We start from the raw sequence: 21,103 nt of genomic DNA, 5'->3' as shown, positions 1-21,103 counted from the left end.
TTCTGTATCCAGGCATGCAGTTTGTATCAGGTCCAGTTCTGAGCAGCCTACTTTCAGAGAGAGAGAGAGAGACCCTTTTCTCACATTCTTTGGCTTGTTTAATTCTACATTTTTGTGTCCTGGAGAAAAATTACTTCAGGCTTAGATTATGACTCACATCTAGGAGTTTTCTTCAAAGGGGAATTAACAAAGGTTCTCAGAGTACATTATGAATCTGATATGGGATGGAAAATTGATTTCTACACTCAAGAAATTTTTACACTGTTTATATCAACAGACCCTCAGGATTCAATAAGGACATAACTAGTTACAATTTGTCCTTGCTTAAATCTCATCAGGACACAAAGGAACTTTCTGGACTTCAAATAGCATTTTACATTTTATCTTGGCTCTGCAGTATTCAAACACTTTCCCAACTCCTCTTAATAATAGTGCCTTAGGGGCAGCTGGGTAGCTCAGGGGAGTGAGAGTCAGGCCTAGAGACAGGAGGTCCTGGGTTCAAACCTGGCCTCAGCCACTTCCCAGCTGTGTGACCCTGGGCAGGTCACTTGACCCCCATTGCCCACCCTTACCAATCTTCCACCTATGAGACAATGCACCGAAGTACAAGGGTAAAAAAAAATAATGACTCATATAATAAATAGCTGTGATTATAAAATAAAATATGTATCATTTAAAATATTAAAAAAGATAGCATGCATGCTTATTTATTAAAAAAATATTTCTAAAAAAAAAATAATAGTGCCTTATTGTTTCCTATTTTTCCTGTACATAGCCTGGGTATGTCCATCCGTTTCCTTGTTATCTCCCCCATTAGACTGTGAACTCCTTGAGGGCAAAGACTGCCTCTTAATATTCCCCAACACTTACCTGGCACATAATTAGACACAACAAATGTTTCTTTTTAGATACTTAACTATAGCCCCCAGTAGTGAGAGTAGAGCCATAACTTAGAAACAGCTAGACATGTAGCTTGCTTCCTCACGTGAGAACTCAACCCTGTCTCTCCCCCAAAACTGTATGTTCTTTCAAGAAATTACTGATGCAGGAATTCTGTGAGAAACTTGGTTAGATAGTTACATATTTACCTGTGATTTATCATCCTATAGAAAATTCTGTCTAAGCTTCGGTAAGTTAACCATTGTCCACGTAAAAAGCTTACTTAGCCTATCTCACTTTCTCTATAAAATACTAGATGTGATCAATAAACCTTGCCTCTGATTGCTACCATCTTCAGTGGTCCTCCTGATGAGTGTCATCCTTCTCACCCCATCTCATTCTCCCAAATGTTTATCAGTATCACCTGACACTTAACAAATATTTCTTTCTTTTTTTTTTTTTTTTAAACCTTTACTTTGTCTTAGTAATGTTATGATTAAAAATGCTGGGAAGACTGGTCATTAGGTAAGAATACCAATTTATCAATTAGGTTAGCATTTAATTAATAAATTAATAGGTCAGTGATCAAAGACCAGGAAGTTCTTTCATGCAGATCTCTATATCCAGTTTGGGAGCTCATTATTCAGTCCTTCCCTTGGATAACCCAAGACATCGCTGATTGGTGGACTTTTAGAGACTTCGAGTCCTGTCTAGTTACTTCATCACAGAAGAGGTGGGTCTTTGCCTAAATGAGGAAAATACCAGCATCCTCTTTCATTAACCTGGTTGGCCCACAAAGCTTTCAAATGGATCAAAGTTCAATGTTCAAATCAAAGTTCAATAAGCTCTGCCTTTAATCCTTTCAGGGTCTTATCAAAAGCCTGGTTTCATAGCTTTGGGGTCTGGGAGAAGATTTAGATATGTTACGATTAAAAATGATAAAGACATATACTATAAGAGAAATTAATATTTTAATAGCCATGGCCTTGTTGGTGAAATATCTATGACCGCACTTGACTATCTTTTAAATTTACCGCCAGTGCCCATCCCCTCTCTCTCTCATACGCCAGCCAGCCACTCAGGAAACCAAGAGACCTTCTCTAGGCCCTCCTCCGAATTTAAGCTGCCCTATGCGTGGGGACATCTGATGTCCCCACGCCCAAAACTGGAAACCAGAAGCCCATTGGAATCCTGGGAAATGTAGTTTCATAGCCCCCACGTGTCCATAGTAAGTCTGCTAGACACTTTCAAATAGCACTTCCCTGAATTCAAAACAGACATTTCCCCCTGAGATCTGGCAAAAAAAAGAGGTTGGCCCTTTTTCTTCACTGGATCTGTAAACATAGCCAACTTCTAAATTTTAGGAATTTGGGGGATAAAAGAAATGGATAAACAAATGGATAAAACTAGCTACACTGACAAAAAACCAATTTGGGGGCAGTCCCTTATTGGCATAATAATGTACATTCAAAACAAATGCATTCAACTCATTCAACTCCCCATAGTTCAAATCAACTGCACCCAAAGTTCAATTTTGGTCTTCATGGTCCAGTGAAGGGTCTTTAGGCATCTTTTGGTGCCTCCATCAAATAGGTTCATTGTTGTCTGGATTCTGGGGAGATGGCAAGATCCTTATCCTGAAATTATTCTCAAAAGAATTTAAACTTAACATTATAGATTATAAAACATACATTTCCTTCTAAGAATTACATATTTTCCCCTGAAATTACTCCTAAAAGAGTTAAATATACATATATTTTTACATTTTCTATTTTTAAAAAACTTAATACACATTCCCCTGAGGAAAATTCTAAACACACCTTTTTTCCTTGAAAAGGGTACCTCAGGTCAGCTAAGGATGTGTGGCTGAGTTACGGGGGGTTGTATGAAATCAATTGGCAAAAGAAGTAATAAAAAATAAAGAAGAAAATTCAAAAAAAGAAGAAAAAATTAACTTGTGAATGAAATGTCAGATGTGCAAAAAATGTAGGGAAAATAAACTTGTAACAGGCCTTTGAATCAAGGCCCAATGAAAGTGATTTAAGCAGTTTGCTATTACCCATTCAGGGCCAGGACTTATAGAAAATTGCCATTCTCTCTCTATATAGAGAGAAATAAGGGAAACGTCTCTCTCTGATCTGATTTGCCATCAACTTCTCAGGGAAGGAGCCAATAAATAACCAATCTTAGGTGCTTCACTAGGAATTTAAGTTGAGGGGACCCACGTCCTCTAAAGTTTTAGAAAAGACTGGGACTCCAGAACTCAAACCCCAATTTTCAAGCCCTTGGGTATTGGCAATAGAACTTCTGCAATCCATGCAGATTCTCAGTCAAATCTCCATGACCATGTGGCTTGGCACTTCTCCTGGAATCAGACAGAGAGGCATTAAATCACAGGCTCCTCAGGTATGCGCATCATTATAGCAAACATATATTTGCATTAAGCTTATATCACTGTAAAATCAAAAAAAGGATAAATAATGATTATATATGTACTTCTAGTACAAGATGAGAAAAAGGAAAAATCAATTGCTCTAATTAAAAAAAGAATGTTTTAAAAATCAAAAATATATATATAGCTTAGAACTAGTGAAGGGTTTTGTTACCCAAAAATGAGATTTTCTGTGAGTGTAAATGGGTTTTACAGAATAGCAGATTCACAATGCACATTCAAATAGAGTACCATAATTTCTAATAACACATTTTAAAACAATAAACAATGATGTTTAAAAATCATATACTTGTTACAAATTTCAAACCTTGGCTAAGATATTTTCTCAACAAACTCTGTTACTACTTCCACATCAAAATCTGATATTAAAAAAAACTTTCTGGTCTAAATCATGCTCAGGAATTCTAGATCCTTCTGATAGAAGTATACAGGAGCCCTCTCGGCTTCCTGTTTAAAAAAAAATATCTCGGGTAGGAAATTTTTATGCTTCTACCCATTTAAGGCAACAGATTTCTTATAATAAAATATATAAAAGCTTATCCTTAAAGACAACAATTCTTTAGGATCTAAAGTAAATTTTAAAAGACCTCTCATAAAATTACAATTTAAATCTCAAGGCATGGAAACCTCCAAGGTTTTATACAATTACCAAGACAGAATAAAAGTTAAAAGACATGTGCTCCTATAGGATGTTCATAGATGGCACATATAACAGCATTGTTTTGATACAGTAAAACTTTAAATAAATTAGGAAATATAATAAAATCATAAGCAGAAACTTCATTAGCTTAAAATGATTCAGTACAACAGGAAAATCAACGAAATAAGCAAGATTAATTCACAAAACTAATCAGCAAAATACAGTAAAATAGAGTCTCTTTAAAATAGAAACAAAACCCATTCAGTTCTGAGGTTTTAAAAGTCCACCCCTGATTCAATTTAAGGTTCTTCTGATTGAGTTAAAGTTCAAGGTTCAGACACTAGCGTCCACGTGAGATCGTGGGCTCTGGGCTAGAGAAAAGCTTAGGTCAGTTTTGTAGAAAATCCCATGTGTAGAAATTGTGGGCTGGTGTGCCCCGTGGAGGGCAAGAATGGTCTTCCAGGTTGAGTCCTCTATAAGAGAGTAGGGAAAAGCAATTGTATAAAAAATCAAGCCATTCCCCATTTGATAAATGGGCAAGAGACATGAATAGGCAATTTTCAGGTAAAGAAATCAAAAGTATCAATAAGCACATGAGAAAGTGTTCTAAATCTCTAATAATTAGAGAAATGCAAATCAAAACAACTCTGAAGTATCACCTCACACCTAGCAGATTGGCTAAAATGAAAGAAGGGGAGAGTAATGAATGTTGGAGGGGATGTGGCAAAATCGGGACATTGATGCATTGCTGGTTGAGTTGTGAACTGATCCGGCCATTCTGGATGGCAATTTGGAACTATGCCCAAAGGGCTATAAAAAACTGCCTGCCCTTTGATCCAGCCTTTAATCTGGAAAATTGAGAATTCGTAATCCAAGTTTCGTATGGTTGCCAAAATTGTTCAGATTAAAAATGATAAAGACATATAATATAAGAGAAATTAATATTTTAATAGTCATGGCCTTGTTGGTGAAATATCTATGACTGCACTTGACTATCTTTTAAATTTACCACCAGTGCCCATCCTCTCTCTCTCTCCTACGCCAGTCAGCCACTCAGGAAACCAAGAGGCTTTCTCTAAGCCCTCCTCCAAATTTAAGCTGCCCTATGCGTGGGGACATCTGACGTCCCCACGCCCAAAACCGGAAACCCATTGGAATCATGGGAAATGTAGTCTCATAGCCCCCATGTGTCCATAGTAAGTCTGCTAGACACTTTCAAATAGCACTTCCCTGAATTCAAAACAGACAGATAGAACAACTTTAGATTGAAACAGCCTGACCTTGGGAGGTGAAGGGGAAAATGATTTTATATAGAAAGATTACTAACAATACAATTTCCTCTTAATTTTCCTAAGTAATGACTCTATGATAGAAGGGCAAGGACTAGATCAATGGTTCCCAAACTTTTTTGGCCTACCCTTTCCAGAAAAAATATTACTTAGCCCCCTGGAAATTATTTTTTTTAAATTGTAATAGCAATTAATAGGAAAGATAAATGCACCTGTGGCCATCATCGCCTTCCTGGATCGCTGCAGCACCCACCAGGGGGCAGTAGTACCCACTTTGGGAATCACTGGACTAGACAATGGGAGTTAAGTGACTTGCCCAGGGTTACACAACTAGGAAGTATCTGTGGTCACATTTGAACCCAGGTCTTCCTAATTGCAGGTCTGGTGCTATTTCCACTGTGCCACCAACTTGTCCCTTTACCAAATGTTTAGTGATTGATTAATTTACGTGAAGGAATTGGAGATGAGGAATCCTGAGGATTATAATAATATGGTCAAAGCTGATCCCAAGAAACAATGGTTGAGGGTCAGAGAAAGCAAGATATGATTGTAAAAGCAATATTCTTTTTTTAATCATATCTATTTTTACTTTGGCTTTGTCAGAAATCATAATAGCCACTCCTGCCTTCTTTTTCTCATTTGATGCCCAAAAGATTTTGCTCAAGCCCTGAACCTTAAACTTGTGTATGTCCACCCGCCTCATATGTGTTTCTTGTAGACAACATACGGTAGGATTTTGGTTTCTAATCCACTCTGCTATTTGCTTCTGTTTTATGGGCGAGTTCATCCCATTCACATTCAGAGTTATAATCATCAGTTGTGCATTTGCTGACATTTTCGTTTCCTCCCCTATTCCTACCCGTTCTCCTTAAACTATTTCCTTTAAAACCAGTGGTTTGCTATTAAGACCCTATCCCTTATCCCCTCCCTTGATTGACTTCCCTTTCTACCCCCTCCCTTATTCCCCCCCCTTTTTGTTTTTAATGGCCTTATGAATTCCCTCCCCCTTCTTCTCCCTTCCCTTTTTTTGACCTCCCCACTCCCCTGTTTCCCTTGATTTATCCGTTCTGACTTTCTCAGAAGGGTTAGATAAGAGTTTTATGTCCCAATGGATAGTATAGCTACTCTTCCCTCTCTGGGTTGATTACACTGAGAGAAAGGTTTGATTATTACCTCTTAATGCTCTCTTCCTCTCCTTCTTATAATAGTATTTGTCCCCTCTCCTTCCCATGCCCTCTTTGTGTGTAATAGAATATCCTATTTTTCTTATTCACTCAAGTTTCTCTTGGTGTCCCCTGCTATTCACCCCCTCTTTCCCGTCCCCCATGCCATCTTAGATTATTTAGTGTTCCACCCTCACCCTGTGAATTATTCTTCTGATTACTATAATAGTGGATACTATAATAGTGAATAGAGTTCACTACAGAGAATTATACATAACATTTCTCTACATAGGAATACATATAAAAGCAATATTCTTGTTATGACTATATTTAATAATTCACAAGATTGATTTTGCATTGGATCCTTCAATCAAAGATTTGATTTGGGGCCAAAGTATCAAGGCAGGAAACAAACTTATTTTATCTCTTTCTCCAAAGAGGAACATCCTCTCAGCCAACATCTGAGCAAGGGGATTGCTTATCTACCAGCTTTTCAAAAGTCAAGTAGTAAACAATTCTCACACATCTGTGACAACAAAAAAAGGGGTTCCTATAGATAAACTTCAATACAAGGAAGATCAATGAAATAGGTACAAAGGCACAAACTACAGGAAACATTTACATATTGTATCTCACTTTAGACTCAGCATATTATCCAAGTGAAAACAGATGCTGATTTCTTTCATCTATTGTATTGCGAATTTGCTTAACTCTTATTGGTTGATTTGCATTTAAATACAAACCACTCAGCCACAGTTTCAAGAGAGGCAGTAGGAAGAAGTGGCTCTGGGTATCTTCCTTATGCTCTGTGTGTGTGTGTGTATGTGTGTGTTTGTGTGTGTTTTCTTGCATGCATCTTTTACTCTCATTTTTTCCCTGCCCTTTTGTTTTCATGTCAGCCGGTCTCTCCACAAATTAAAGAACTCATTTATGTCTGCTGGTAACACATCTAGTCTTGAGCCAGCCCTCTTATTGTTAATAAACTCTTTGCCACTCTTTAGCTTCATTCTCTGGTCTCAACTTCCAGACACTGAACTCACAAGCTGATTCCAAAATCTAGACACATTGACCCTGAGGTTGATGCTTAGTCAACTGAAGAGCAACTTTCTTGATCATCCAGCTCAGTGGGAGTTAAGTTTCCAACTCATCTTCATTTGGAAGTGAACTCACCTGAATGAATGCTTTATAGCAAACTATTTCAGTTTGAGCCCACTTTTGCCAGGGACTGGAGTGGCTTAGTGAAGTGTACCCCTTGGTACTAGGGAAAAAATGTTTGTACTTCTGTTCTTGCCATACTTTCTAGTAATATCTCTTTGAAAAATCGAATTGGGAGAAGGGGAGGCAGATAGATAGCTCAGTGGATTGAGAGCCAGGCTTAGAGATGGGAGGTTCTGGTTCAAATCTGGCCTTAGACCCATCCTAGCTCTGTGACCCTGGGCAAGTCATTTAACCACCATTGCCTAGCCCATAACACTTTTCTGCCTTGGAAGCAATACATAGTATAAGGGAAGGGTTTAGGGGGAAAAAGCTAATTGATACTAATTGGATAAGTGAAAATAGGGCACTAATCACTAATGCAGAGTGAGAATGAAGAATTAGTGCTCTATTAAGGTAGCACAGATAAGAATGGGGTCTTGAGTCTTTGACTTTGGAGAATCACTCTGACCCCTCAGGGGGATGGATCTCTAGAACATGAGGGGGAAATAGTAGCTGTGGTTGGAGATTCCACTCATCTGTGAGAGCGGCAATTGTGAAAAGAATCTTCAGAGTTTTTGTGGCTTAACACATCCATCTCTGACACTTGAGAAGATGATAAGATGATTGCAAAATAAAGAGATTATATTGTACATTGGTATCACCAGGGAGGCATAATGGAAAGAACACTAGATTTGGAATCAGAGGCTCTTCCTAGATGCTGGGCCATCCCTCAGGCAGGTAATTTATGTACTTCCTCCTCACTTTTACCCCTTAGAAGCCTTACTTTCTTAAAAGGCCATTTTGTGTGCTGGCTTCCATCTTTTAGACGTTGCTGAGTCATTTTCCAGTCATACCTGATTCTTCATGACTCCATTTGCCTAAATTGTGGCAAAGATATTGGAGCAGTTTGCCATTTCTTTCTCCAGATGAGGAAACTGAGGTAAACTGGTTAAGTGACTTGCCTAGGATCATATAGCTACTACCAAATGTCTGAGGCCAGATTTGAATTCAGGAAAGTAAGTCTTTCTGACTTACTTGAATTCCTCAGGTCTGACATTCCATCATTGCAATACTAGCTTCCCCCATATCTTTTAGATACATCTTATCAAAAGTTGTGTTGTTCAATGGGTTCTCCATGCAGTTACACTGGCCTTTTTAAGCAGTAGCCCTCTTTTATATTTATGTCTTCAGAAATTCCTTAGCAAGCACTTTTTATCCTCTTGGACCAACTTCTATAAAATATTAGACCCTCAGATCCCATTCTTTATTCTGAATTCTTTCCAAAAATCTAGGGTTCACTTTAGATAATACTTGATTTTCTCTTTTATCATGAAAATAGTCACTTACCTTTAATGCCTCTATCAACTATATTGCAATAACTAGTTGTTCTTTGTTTAGAATTGAGTTTAGAATATCAGTTGTCCTTGTTGCTTCCTCCATTTTGAAGAATGAAATTATCTCAAAGCTCTGTCAAGGACTTATTGGCTACTTAGACTTTTGGCATAGAGATCTCTATATGCCCAGATAGTTGAAATTTCCCAAGGTTATCATATTATGGCTTCATGCCAGGTTATTGATCTCTTTTCTAAATTCCTTATCTAATACCTCCCACTGCCCAGGTGGTTTGTAGTTCTGCCTTGGAAAAAACACAGAGCTATTAAATAGTCAGAAAAGTCACTCTTTAATTAAGGAAAGGGGTACAGGGCTGAGTTAGGCCTCTACACAGCTGCCTGCCACACACCTACAGAGTCTGAGGATTGAACTCTGGATGTTCTGGTCCCTGACCCCTGGGAAAGCCAACCACATAGACTGGACAATTCCAAGGAGCCCTTAAAGTGGGGAAGCTTAAATACTTTTCTAGGGTAATATGGGGACTGAGAATGAGAGGGACAGTTGATTGACTTCACAATGGTAACAAAGGAATTCCAGACAGGAAAAACAGTGAGGGGCTGATGCTTTACAATGGACACAAAAGGGAAAGACTCTGCCAAGGGCTGGGCTACCAAGGAAATGGACTTTGGCCTAAGGGGCCAAAAGAGATACTTAACACTTGATGGGATTAGCCATCGTAAACTCCTTAAAGGTCCATTGTAAATCTGAGAGAGTGAAATTGAACTTTCCCTTAGAGAAGAACCACCACAGACAAGGTCAAACCCAGGGGCCTTCACCTATGAGCTAAGTAAACTGGGGTTTATGGAATCTTTCTGGCTATAAGTTTGGGGGCTTCTAGATTCCACATTGACAGTAGTATATGCCCATGATGATATTACTTCTGTTTTTTTCCCCCCCAAAATATTCCCATCTCTGGTTCCTAAATTTCCTTAGGTAGCAAGGATGCTCCCTTGGAACATGTGATCTGGCTGCATGAAAATGAACATGAGGTGACTTCTTACTTAAAAAGAGACACTTTGCTTTTGTATGACCTAACAGTTCCTCAATGAATAACCAAACAATTCCTCTATAATTCAGTGTTATGTCAAAAAGAATTGTTAAAGGAGTCAAGAAGAGCCACCCATTCAATTTGTGTGAGGAAAGATGACTTCAAGTCTCTTTCAAGGTGGCTTCTTTGTTGGAACATAGCAAACAAGGGCTCTCCCTTAAATATCTAGTTTGGAAGTTGGAGGGAGCAGAGCAGGGGGATTTCTTTTCCACCCTCAGCATTTATGATGGCTGTGAATTTATGGCAGTGAGACAATATGCTTGCATAGACATGCCTAGGATGGGAGCTTCAGTCTCTGGTTGCTTCTTTTCCTGAACTCAGAAAACCAAACAATGCTAAGAGATCTATTTTTAGCTTTATAGCAACCTTTTAAATTTGAGAGGACACAAATTCATGAGTTAGGTACTTGGCATTGCCAGCAGGCAGTGATCTCCACATTCTTAGAGAAAAGCACAACTGTTGGAGGATTCTGTCACTGAAGCCATGTCCAGCTTGCCAAAGGATTTAGATTTTGTGAATTGTTCAGACAATATAGATTTGTGTGGGGAGCCTGACCCCTATGAAAGAGAGAATTGGCCTTTTTCCCCTTTGCATTTTCTGCAGCAGTCCAGCCATATATTAATCGATATTATTTTAGAAGTTCTCAAAAAGCTGACTCTTATGATTGGTCTCTGTAACCTGGAGTTAATGAACCTTAACCGTGTCAAATTCCTAGCCCTTCCCTGAGGCTACACTCCAGAAGACTGGCCAGTTATCTCTACCAGTTTTGCCAATAACAATTAATTAACATAGGTATCAAACAAGCTTATATGCCTTAGGCCACTCATACTCTAGATTTGGGCCTTAACTGCATCTATTGTCTTACTATACAGTGGTAACCTCAATAAAAACAACAACAAAAAAATGTCAGCTAAGGGTTAAGCTCTTGACCACCCAAGCTAACTCCATGTCTGATTACTTCATGTTGGAACTTTCTTTGTCTTTGTGTCTTTATTCTCCCCTTATGCTCTCCTTCCCTTAGACTTTAACCTGCAACCCATTTTTCTCTCAATCCCTGGTTCCCCTTTCTGAGTGTTCTACCCACTAGGAACTTTTGTTAAATCGGTGGATGTCTTCATATTGGCACCCAATGTGAATTGGCACCGGAAAGGAACATTGCAGTTCAGGACCAGGGGACGGTCAACAGACCTCAACTGGCCATTGGGGTGAGTCGCTGACCACTAGAAAATGGGTCAGAAACTTTCTTCTCACAGTGGTTACATTCGCTTGCTAAAATCTTTAGTACAGAGATAAGGATATAGATAAGGATAAACTTCAGGCATTGATTAAGGTCATTTGGCAATGTTATCCTGGGTTCCCAGAAGTAGGGTACTCAATGTACGACAATGGGACCTCATTGGGCAGACTTTAAGAAAAGGACAAGAAAAGGGACTTAAAGTCATGCTATCAGTTTGGCTAACTTGGAAATTAGTTAGAACAGCATTAGAGGCAGAAACCATACAGGATTCTTTGGTCCAACCAGCCTCTCTCTATGACTTTCCTTCTAACCTGAATACTTCTTATCTTGCTCCACCCATCCCTCGGATGACTTCTTTTCCTTCCTAGGATCAAGCTGACTCTTAGCCTTACTACTCCCACACTTTGGCTTACTGATCCTCCACCTAAGCTAACCACTCCACTTTCATTTTTTCCTGCTAAGGTGGACTCTCATCCCTCCACCATCTTACTTGGTTTCTCTTAGAGCCAATGGGCTTACTAACACTTTACTTATTCCTCCCCCACCTTATACAGCTTCTCTTGACTCTGATGAGCTTACTAGTGCTCAGCCCACACTTCCTCCTCCACCACTACTCAGTACTAATTTGCAGGGTTACAATCAGCCAAACCCTAGAGGAGAAAGCAGATAAATCAGTTTTTCCAACAGAAATTAGGGATAATCTGGGGAATGCAGAAGTAAACCTAGAAAAGCAAAAAGATGTTGAATTCCAAACTGTTAAAGCTCTCAGGAATAGTGTAATTCAGTATGGTAATGCAGCTCATGACGCCATGGCCTGCTGATAGACACGATTAGCCAGCAATCTCTACTGCCAGATTTTTGGTATGAACTAGCTGAATCTGTGCTTAATGCCAAAGATTTCATGATAAGGAAGTTATTTTTTCAGGAATTATGTGAGGAACAAGCTAGAACATGTAAATATTACCTATTATGAATTAACTGGCACAGGTAAATTTAGTAGTCTTAATAGGCAATAATTATATTCAGAACAAACCTTTAATCAAATTGGGCTAGCTGCTAAAAGAGCATGGCAAATTGTAGCTAAAAAATGTAATGTGTAAGAGGGGAATTTAGATATTTATTTAAGTTATGGTGGTCGTCAGTAATTAGATTAATTTGCTTCCATATTTAAAATAGACCCAAGTCAGGATGCCTTTTTATAGAAGTTTATTTACAATTAGGAAGGTTGAAGGTAGGGAAATAGAGAAACTCTGGTCCAGACCGGGTGAGAGTTCAGAGGTTAACTAAACTAGGCTACTATCGGCAGGCCTTTGACAATTAGAGAGCAAGGAAGCCTCCTTGAGGGTAGAGCCTCCAGAAATGCCAAGGTAGGCCAAGGAAGTCAGCCTAACTTACCCACGTGGCAATTCAGAGGGAAGCCGCTCACCAGAGATGCTTCAGCACCAAGTTCAAAACGCCAACTGCTTCCACAGGAAGCTACCCTATCACTTCCTGGGTCCACCTCTAATTTCAAGCGGACAAATGGCAGCCTCAACACTGTTTTGGACTGCCCAAGGGGCAGTCCCTTGTTCTTGATTTGTTGCTTGTTGTCACATGTGGGTAACTCATCTCCTCCCCACTAAGTTGGGTGGGATGACATTATTTCTGATGGCTAGAGTCTAACAATGAATGAGGATGAGCTAATTCTATTTACACAAATGCTACAGATTTCTTTGAGGAGGCAATTCCTCACCTAGAGGCTATAAAAGCATGCCAAGACATAAAAACTTTAGACCACAAGAATCTGATGGCAGATCGATTTAAAAAGACAAAACTTGTCCGCTTTGCCTGGCACAAAGTACAAAGTTGAACATTTTAAACGATCCTGTCCCAAATTAAATCTGAGGTGGTCTCCTAATTTTTTCAGAGTGTCCCAAAGCACAGCATTGGGCCTCACCATGTCTCCCGAGAACACAGGCTAGGACAGCCACAACTGGACAGCATTTAAACTGTTTGGCAGGGGGGTGGGGGTGGGGCAGCCTTGAGTTCCTTATAAATTCAGGGCACCAGAGAAAAGTCTTTGACTCCCCCAAAATTTAAACCAGGCAGAAATTTTACTCTGACACAAAAGGCTAAAGACTTCGTGTTATCATTGGAACTGATTGCATATGAACAGGGGATCTGGGAGACTGTAGTATATTCACTCTACCCAGATCCAGATTCAGAGAATTCTTGACATGTCTATTGTTTGAGAGTAGAAGCCTCACTTCTTAGGGGCTAAAAACCTGCCCAGAGAACATTCATAAAAATAGTAAGGGAGAGATACCTACCACACCCAAAGCCTCTCACATTCTTTCAATTGGTAATGGAAAAAAACAAAACAAAACAAAAACATATATACCTGATTCTATTTTCAAACACATCTTTGCTAAATGCAGGAGTTAGTGTAAAGTCAAATTTAAAATCAAACATTTCAAATTTATATTGGACACAGCAAATTACTAAGAAAAGATTGATTATGTTCTTTTACGTGAAAAGTAAGACATTTTCTGGTATTTTTCATATACTAGGGTTTCTCTGGGAAAGAGACATTTGATCTGAAATGAATTTTAGTCTAGTACTATAGCACAAAAAGAATTAATTAGATCTCACACTAAATTTGCTGGTACAATCACATGGCTTGTTTATAAACTTATTCAGATAAATTTATGGTCTTTAAAAAGACAGATACTCCAGGGAACTGATGAATTAATCCTACCACAAGTAGACATAACTCTTTTATCTTGTGTTAAAAGTTTGTATCTCAAGTGCTGGAATTAGTTAACAGAAAAGTTAAAATTCCATACAGTTGTCTGCATGAAAATCCTAAATTGGTTAATGCTTCAGAGAAAATTCAAATTGATCCAACTTTTAAATATTTAGGAACAATTGTATTTCAACAGGACATTAGGCCACAGCAAATAGAAATTCATAATAATTGCTTAGAAAATCTGAATGATTTTCAGAAACTTTTAGATGAGATTAAATGGCTTAAGCATTTTTTAAAAATATACTCAGGAGAGCTGACAGATTCACTTGATACTTTAAGAAAAAATTGGGCAATCTCCTCAATTAGAAAAATTTCACCTGAGGGTGAGAAAAAATTGCAGACACCTGAACCAGCTTTATCCAAAACCAAATTCTTTAGAATTGATCATGTTCAACCTTTTGTAGACTGAATTTTAAAGATGAGACACACTCACATTGATGCATTGCATCTGAGTAAGCACATTATTAAATGGATTCAAATTTTTAACTAGCAGACAGTCACTTATTAGTTGTTTAGAATTGGCAGAGTTACTGCTTACTCAGGTCACAAAAATTGGTTCTGATACTGATGTTATTCTTATCACAATGGCACAAAAACAAGCTCAAATGTTACTTGTACAGTGTCTATGTTGGTAAAGGTACTTTGTAAATATTCCTAGTACCAAAATCTTACAAATTATGAATTTAACTGTGATTATTTTTTCAAAAATAACATCATCGCACATTATTGTTGATGCTGTGAATACTTCCACTGCATCAAATCAAGAGAAAGCAGAAGCTATATTAGACAATTGCGTCATGTTAATGCAGACACAATATAGTTTTTTGCAGAAAGCAGAATTGACTGCAATTAGACACGTGCTTAAGATCATAGCACAAACTTGTAATATCATATGTGAGTTATTATATGTTGTTTATCTGGTTGTTTAAAGGCTGCAAACATTAAACCAATGCAAGAGGCAGAACTTGTTCTGTTGTTTCACACCACACAAAATGCAATCTTGCAAAGTCAAAAGGAAAATTGTATTTGCTCTCACAATCTCCCTAGACCTCTGAGGGAATTTCAAAGGTAAATGGCCTAGTCGCCACTGCTTTTCAGGAAGTGCGGCTGACCAGCAGCTGCACAAAAAAGTTCCTAGTGGGAAAAACACTCAGAAAGGGCAACCAGGGACTGAGAGAAAAATGGGTTACAAGTTCAAGTCTAAGGGGAAGGAGGGCATAAGGCAAGAAGAAAAGCTGAAAAAGTTCCGACATGAAGGAGTCAGACAGCTAGTAAGTGACTCTGTCTGCTGGTTAAAAATTTGAATCCATTTAATAATGTGCTTACTCTGATGCAATGCATCAATGAGAGTGTATCTCATCTTTAAAGTAACTCTCTCTTATAGGAAGCAGTTAATTTGTACTCACTACTACATCAGAGTACAAAATTTTGTGACTTAATTTTCTATACAAGTCAATGAAATTAATTGGCACTGCAAATCTTGTGCTCCTTATTCTGACACTCCTCAAGGAGGTGACTGCAGTAAGACCTGCACAACTGTGGCAAAGGGATGCATTACAATATGCTCCTTTTGTAAAAAATGATTGTAAATGATTTTGTAAAAATCATTTATGATTGGAGATAATTACTCTTATGCTGTATGGGCTAAATAAAGCTCAAAATGGAAACGTATGCAATGTTATTGCACATCTTTCAAATAATCTTGCACATTTGGCCATTCCAAAACAGTTAAAAAATCGGAATAATGCGTATACCAGCAAGAAATGGGCAAAATTGGACAAATCATGGAACATCTCTCTTAAAGCTGGTATCTCAGATAATTCTAAAAGACAACCAATTGGAAAAAGAGCTAAAAGAAATTTAAAAGCCCAAATTAAAAAACAAAAAGGATATTATCTGACAAGAAAAGGAGCCAATGAGTTTTTCATTTGGGGTCGAGATTTTGCTTCTATTTTCAGATTTTAGGAATGCATGGAAGAAAATCAGAGTCATCAAGCATTCCCGGAAAAGACCAACCCAGAGAGCAGAGAAAGCAGATGTCTGTCCAGCACCAAACACAGGACAGGATAGCCACCAGATCCCGGAAAAACAGCAGAAGAACAAACAAGGCGCAGCCACTGACTTAAGAAGAAGTCTGATGAACTATCCACACTGATGAACTTTTTTTTTTCCGAAATATATAATTTATCACAATATACATAATCATACATCATATGAAGAAATACAGGTGCATAAAACATATGGATAATCTAATATCTAATCTAATCATACAAGGCTGAAATTACACTGAGTGTCTACAGGATCATCATAAATATAATGATTGAAACCAAAAGTATTTTGACAATCTCGAAAGGCTGGTTCAGGAAATTTAGGTTTATTCATAGGTTTGGTTGTTTTATAGAATTTACTGAATCCAGTCAAAGATTATTTGAATTGTGTATTTCCAGACTACTTTCCTGCAACTAACTCCTTATAGTTATTATCCCCCACCCCCACCCCCTGGTCTCTAAATTTCTCTTTGGGAAGAGAAAGGCCATAACCATCAGTATTTGGAGTGGATGAGAACAAAACTATGCTCGTACAAATGGCTTATGGAGCATGAGTAGATAGATAAATTAATTTTGATTTGGAGTCAATAGAGTAGTGGAGAGGAAGGAAGGTAAAGATGAGACAAAAAAGAAGTGGGACTGTGAAATGGAATCAAAAATGTTGGAGTTGAAAGGGATTTCTGAGATCAACTAGTTTAATTCCTCATTTTATTGATAAGGAAATGGAGGTGAAAATGATTTGCTCATTGTCATACAGCAGCAGTCAGAACTAAGGGAGTTTCCTTATTCCCATACCAGTGTTCTTTTCCATTCTCAACAATTGCTTCTTATCCATATCTTTGTGGGGGGCCTTATGGAGTATTTTAATTAAAACAGAAAACTGGAAAAATTTCTAAGCAGAAACTCTAAGTTACTTTTGTAGGTCCAATTATGATTACAAAGCTTTGTCCCAAGTACTTTGGAAAAGCAGATCTTTGCTTAAGATAGTCAACATCTGTCTCAAATTCATATTTATTCTTTAATTTCAACCCCCATTGTCTTCTACTGAAATCCTGAGGACATTTGCTTATTTAGTGTCTCAAAGATTATACTGGAACCCAGGTTATTCTCCTTAAATTATAAGATTATTGATTACATTTCCATTCTCTTTCACCATCATAGTCAAATGTGATGGTGACTATGATAACCAGTTTGATGAATTTTTGATTGGCACTATAACTGCCCTCAACCTCCTCAGGGTCCCACATAGGCGCTATGTACCAAAATGGAGGCTAGGAGGTATGGTAGGAGAGGGCCTCCAACCTCTTGGATTCTTACCCAGTCTGGGTGTCTTCACTTTCTATGTGGTCCTCAGGTTCCTGCTCTATGCATAGGATCCAGGAGCCTGAACATCTTCAAACCCCATTTGACAATTCCTTTCCCTACTACACCCCCTTAAAAAATTTTCTACTGTGGATACTTGGCTCAGTTACACTTTTCCTTTTCTGTCTGACCAATGATGTCTTCTGCCCTTAAAGTTGTACCTCTTCCCCTTTCTATACATGTACACAATGACTTCAGAAGTCCCATATTGCCCCATCCTCTCCACCTACGGGCCCTTAGCCTCTGTCCTAATTCCTACAGGCCACCTCTTTATTCCCTCTAGTCCCTGATTCCTCAGAGAAGCTCTGAGCCCCTATACTCACATCCTGTTTTCTCTTCTGCCTCATTCCCCAATGAGAGAAAATTCTTTACCCTGCAAGTGTTTGTTAATGATGCAGTTTTGGATCTGAAAATCCATTTCTTTTAATAGTAAACTACCCCTTTTACTCTTGGCATTGCATTAGATTTATTCATCTTTGGGTTGGGGATTACATGAAGCATTTTCAATCATTTATCTTTAACACATTATAAGCTTCAAGTTAAAAAAAATTTTGGTCTTGGTTAAGGGAGCACCATTCAATGCCCTTTTATCTTGGATCTTTAATCCGTAGGACAAAGAATATTCTTTAAATTTAGAGAAATCATTCTTCCTTGACAAAAGATACTGTTTAAATACAGATTAAGAGGACAGCACCAAGCTAATTAAGTTAAGAAAATATAGGACATAAGGGACCATAGGCTTTTCAGAAACAAAACACAACAATATCTGGAATTTAAGAGAGAAAAAACAGCTTCTTCATAATTAAGGTAACATACTTCCCTGTTCAAAGAAAGTGTTCCTGATTGCATAGAATTTTTCCAGTGTCATACGAGTCCTACTAAGTAAGTTCTTTTACCAACTTTGCTGTCACCACTTGATATCCATGTTGTCTGTGGGGGGTTCAGCAGCACTGTAAGTGTGTAAGGCTTCCAGGACCTTTGGGGAGTCTGTACCATCAAGCCATTCTTGATATAGCCTCTGCACGTGTGTGTTAGTTTCTGGAAGCTGCACAGGGATCTCAGCATACACTTCTTCCATTCGTCTCAGCAGTGCCTTGTCTGGTTTTCCATCTTCAGTTTGAGTTTGACCTTTGCCATTTAAGCGTCCTCCAGGACAGGCCAGGACTTCTACAAAATGATAGGGGAACTTCCCTTTTTTAAGTTTCAGGACGATGTTCTGGATATTTCGAAAGCCATAAGCAGCAGCAAATCGTAGCACTATTTCCCCATTTTTTTCCAGAGTGATCTCCTGGAAGTCCTTGTTTTTCAGTGCTTTGTAAGTGATTTCCTTGATGTCCATATCAAATAGTTCTTTGGCTGCATATTTAAAGATGTGCTCCAAATAACCATCTGACCTGGTCCCACCATCTTGCACTATGTCTCCCTCCTTTATCTCACCAAACAGAGTGTCTACTGTAGCTTCTTTCATCAATTCTTTTTTTTGTTCCATAATCTGGATGTTAACACACAATCAACATCATGAGAATTATATGAAGCAGTGTAAAAATCTTCTCTAAGTGCTTCTAGCTTCTTGTCATAACAAGGGGCCACAATGATGTGGAAAATTTTAGCTGGAGACAAATTCTGCTGTCTGGCAAAGTAGTCCTTCACCAGTGATCCCATGATCTGTTGGGGGGATTTTGCAGTACATATATGTGGTGTAATTGGGTTACCCAGCACTCTTTCTGCATACTGGATCCAACCTGGGCAGGCAGAGGCAAACATGGGTAAAGAATGTTCCTTTTGGTTCTGCTGGCGATATCAATATACAAATTCTTTCTGGCTTTCCAGGATACTGAAATCAGCGGCTATTGTTGAATCAAATACATAATGAACACCAAGATTTTTTAGGAAACCACAGAGTCTTTTTGATGCATCAGTTACACTAAGATTGAATTTAGCAGCAAAATAAGGCAAAGACTGAGGGCATATAGACACTGCCAACACTTTGTGGTGTGAAGTATCACATTTCTTATTAAGGTTTAGTATTCGAAAAAATTCCTTCTGATTCTGCTGGAAAACTCTTATTCCTTCCTCAGCTGTAACACAAGTGTCTGATGCCAGGCAATCACTGAGAAATATTTTAGCATCAGTCAATTTATGGAATTCACTTTTCTCTTCATGTTCACTATAAAAGTTGGGAGTATCAACTGATATACTTTGTTGGTCATCAATTTTTGTTTTTTTAATACATTCCTTCTTTGTGCAATTTTCACACTTCATTTGGAGAGTTGTTTTTAATTGCTGTAGAAATATCGGAAAGGTAGGTTCAGTCTGATCTTCGTGTGTGCTTCGGCAGAAAACACAACAGTTTTCCAAACCCACTCAAATCATTTTCAGTTTCTGCTACTGATGAACTTTTTACTAAGAGACAGTTTACCTGCAAAAGACTGTTATTAATTTGCTTGCAGACATTTTATTATAAAAGTATATGGGTGGGGGCAGCTGGGTATCTCAGTGGATTGAGAGTCGGGCCTAGAGACAGGAGGTCCTAGGTTCAAATCTGGCCTCAGACACTTCCCAGCTGTGTGACCCTGGGCAAGTCACTTGACCCCCATTGCCCACCCTTACCACTCTTCCACCTAGCAACCAATACACAGAAGTTAAGGGTTTAAAAAAAACAAACAACTATTTGGCTTGAAATTGCATTAAATCAAAAAAATATCTTTTGTAAAGGGGATATAATGGTTCAGTAACCAAATAGAAGGTAATAATTTAGGAAAACTGATACTTTTTAAAATTTGCATTAATGATTATATTACTGTTCTGTGAAATGCTTTTTCATGGTGAAAATTTTTGTGCAATCACACTGTGAAACATGGTCAAGATAAAATAAGGAAACATATCATTTTTGAGTGAGAAATTTTTGGTTGGCTAAAACATTTTCACATAGAATGTGAGCCATAAGTTTAAAATTTCTTATTATTAATTTTGTTTTTATTTACTATAGGACATTTTTTTATCTCTTTCTTTTTTCCATATTCTTTTTTTCCTATATTTTCAGTGCTCAAGTACATTGAAATCAGTATTAGGATTTTGATTTGGTAGATTAAACTCATTTTATATATTGGCCCTATATGCTTACCCAAAAGCTTAAGACTGTAGGAACCTGTAAGCATTTGTTAAATATCATGGGATTATTGTGTCTGATTTTAGAAGAAGGAATCTCAATAGAGCCATTATAATTTGCCAGAAAGGCTAGGATCTAAAAGAGACCTGAAATCTATATGAGATAGATGGATATTGGTTGCTAAGGTGTTGGAGGTAAAAAGGTGCGGTGTTTTGACACCCTCAAACACAGGAAGGCCTTGATCCAAGATTCCAACTAATATCTCAATGTGGCTGGCATCTTGGCTCCACCATCCCTAAAATTCAATGTAAAATCAGACAGGGGCATAAGACTTCCCTTTCACCTCAAATTGGTCTCTTTTTTGCTTTAGAGACTTGACAATTTCCAATAGCCTTGAATGCCAATGGGTAAAATGCTGTGTCCCACAGGCTTATGGAATATATGTTTCAGATTAATTTGGGCCTACTAATAATTATAACACATTTTTCAGTCATAAAAT

General features: G+C 38.1%; 1 protein-coding gene across 1 annotated transcript; it reads right to left on the bottom strand.

Moving 5' to 3' along the window:
- Window positions 1-18,402: 18,402 nt before the first annotated feature.
- On the bottom strand, window positions 18,403-19,820 carry LOC123235695 (nuclear prelamin A recognition factor-like). Its single transcript, XM_044661892.1, is given in 2 exon segments — window positions 18,403-18,992; window positions 18,995-19,820. Coding segments are annotated over 2 exon segments (1,353 nt in total). The 5' UTR covers window positions 19,758-19,820.
- Window positions 19,821-21,103: the final 1,283 nt, after the last annotated feature.

This window comes from Gracilinanus agilis, chromosome 2 (assembly GCF_016433145.1).
Source record: "Gracilinanus agilis isolate LMUSP501 chromosome 2, AgileGrace, whole genome shotgun sequence".
NCBI lineage: Eukaryota > Metazoa > Chordata > Mammalia > Didelphimorphia > Didelphidae > Gracilinanus > Gracilinanus agilis.
Note: the sequence above shows the minus strand (reverse complement) of the source record. Positions and strands in the feature narration are given on the sequence as shown.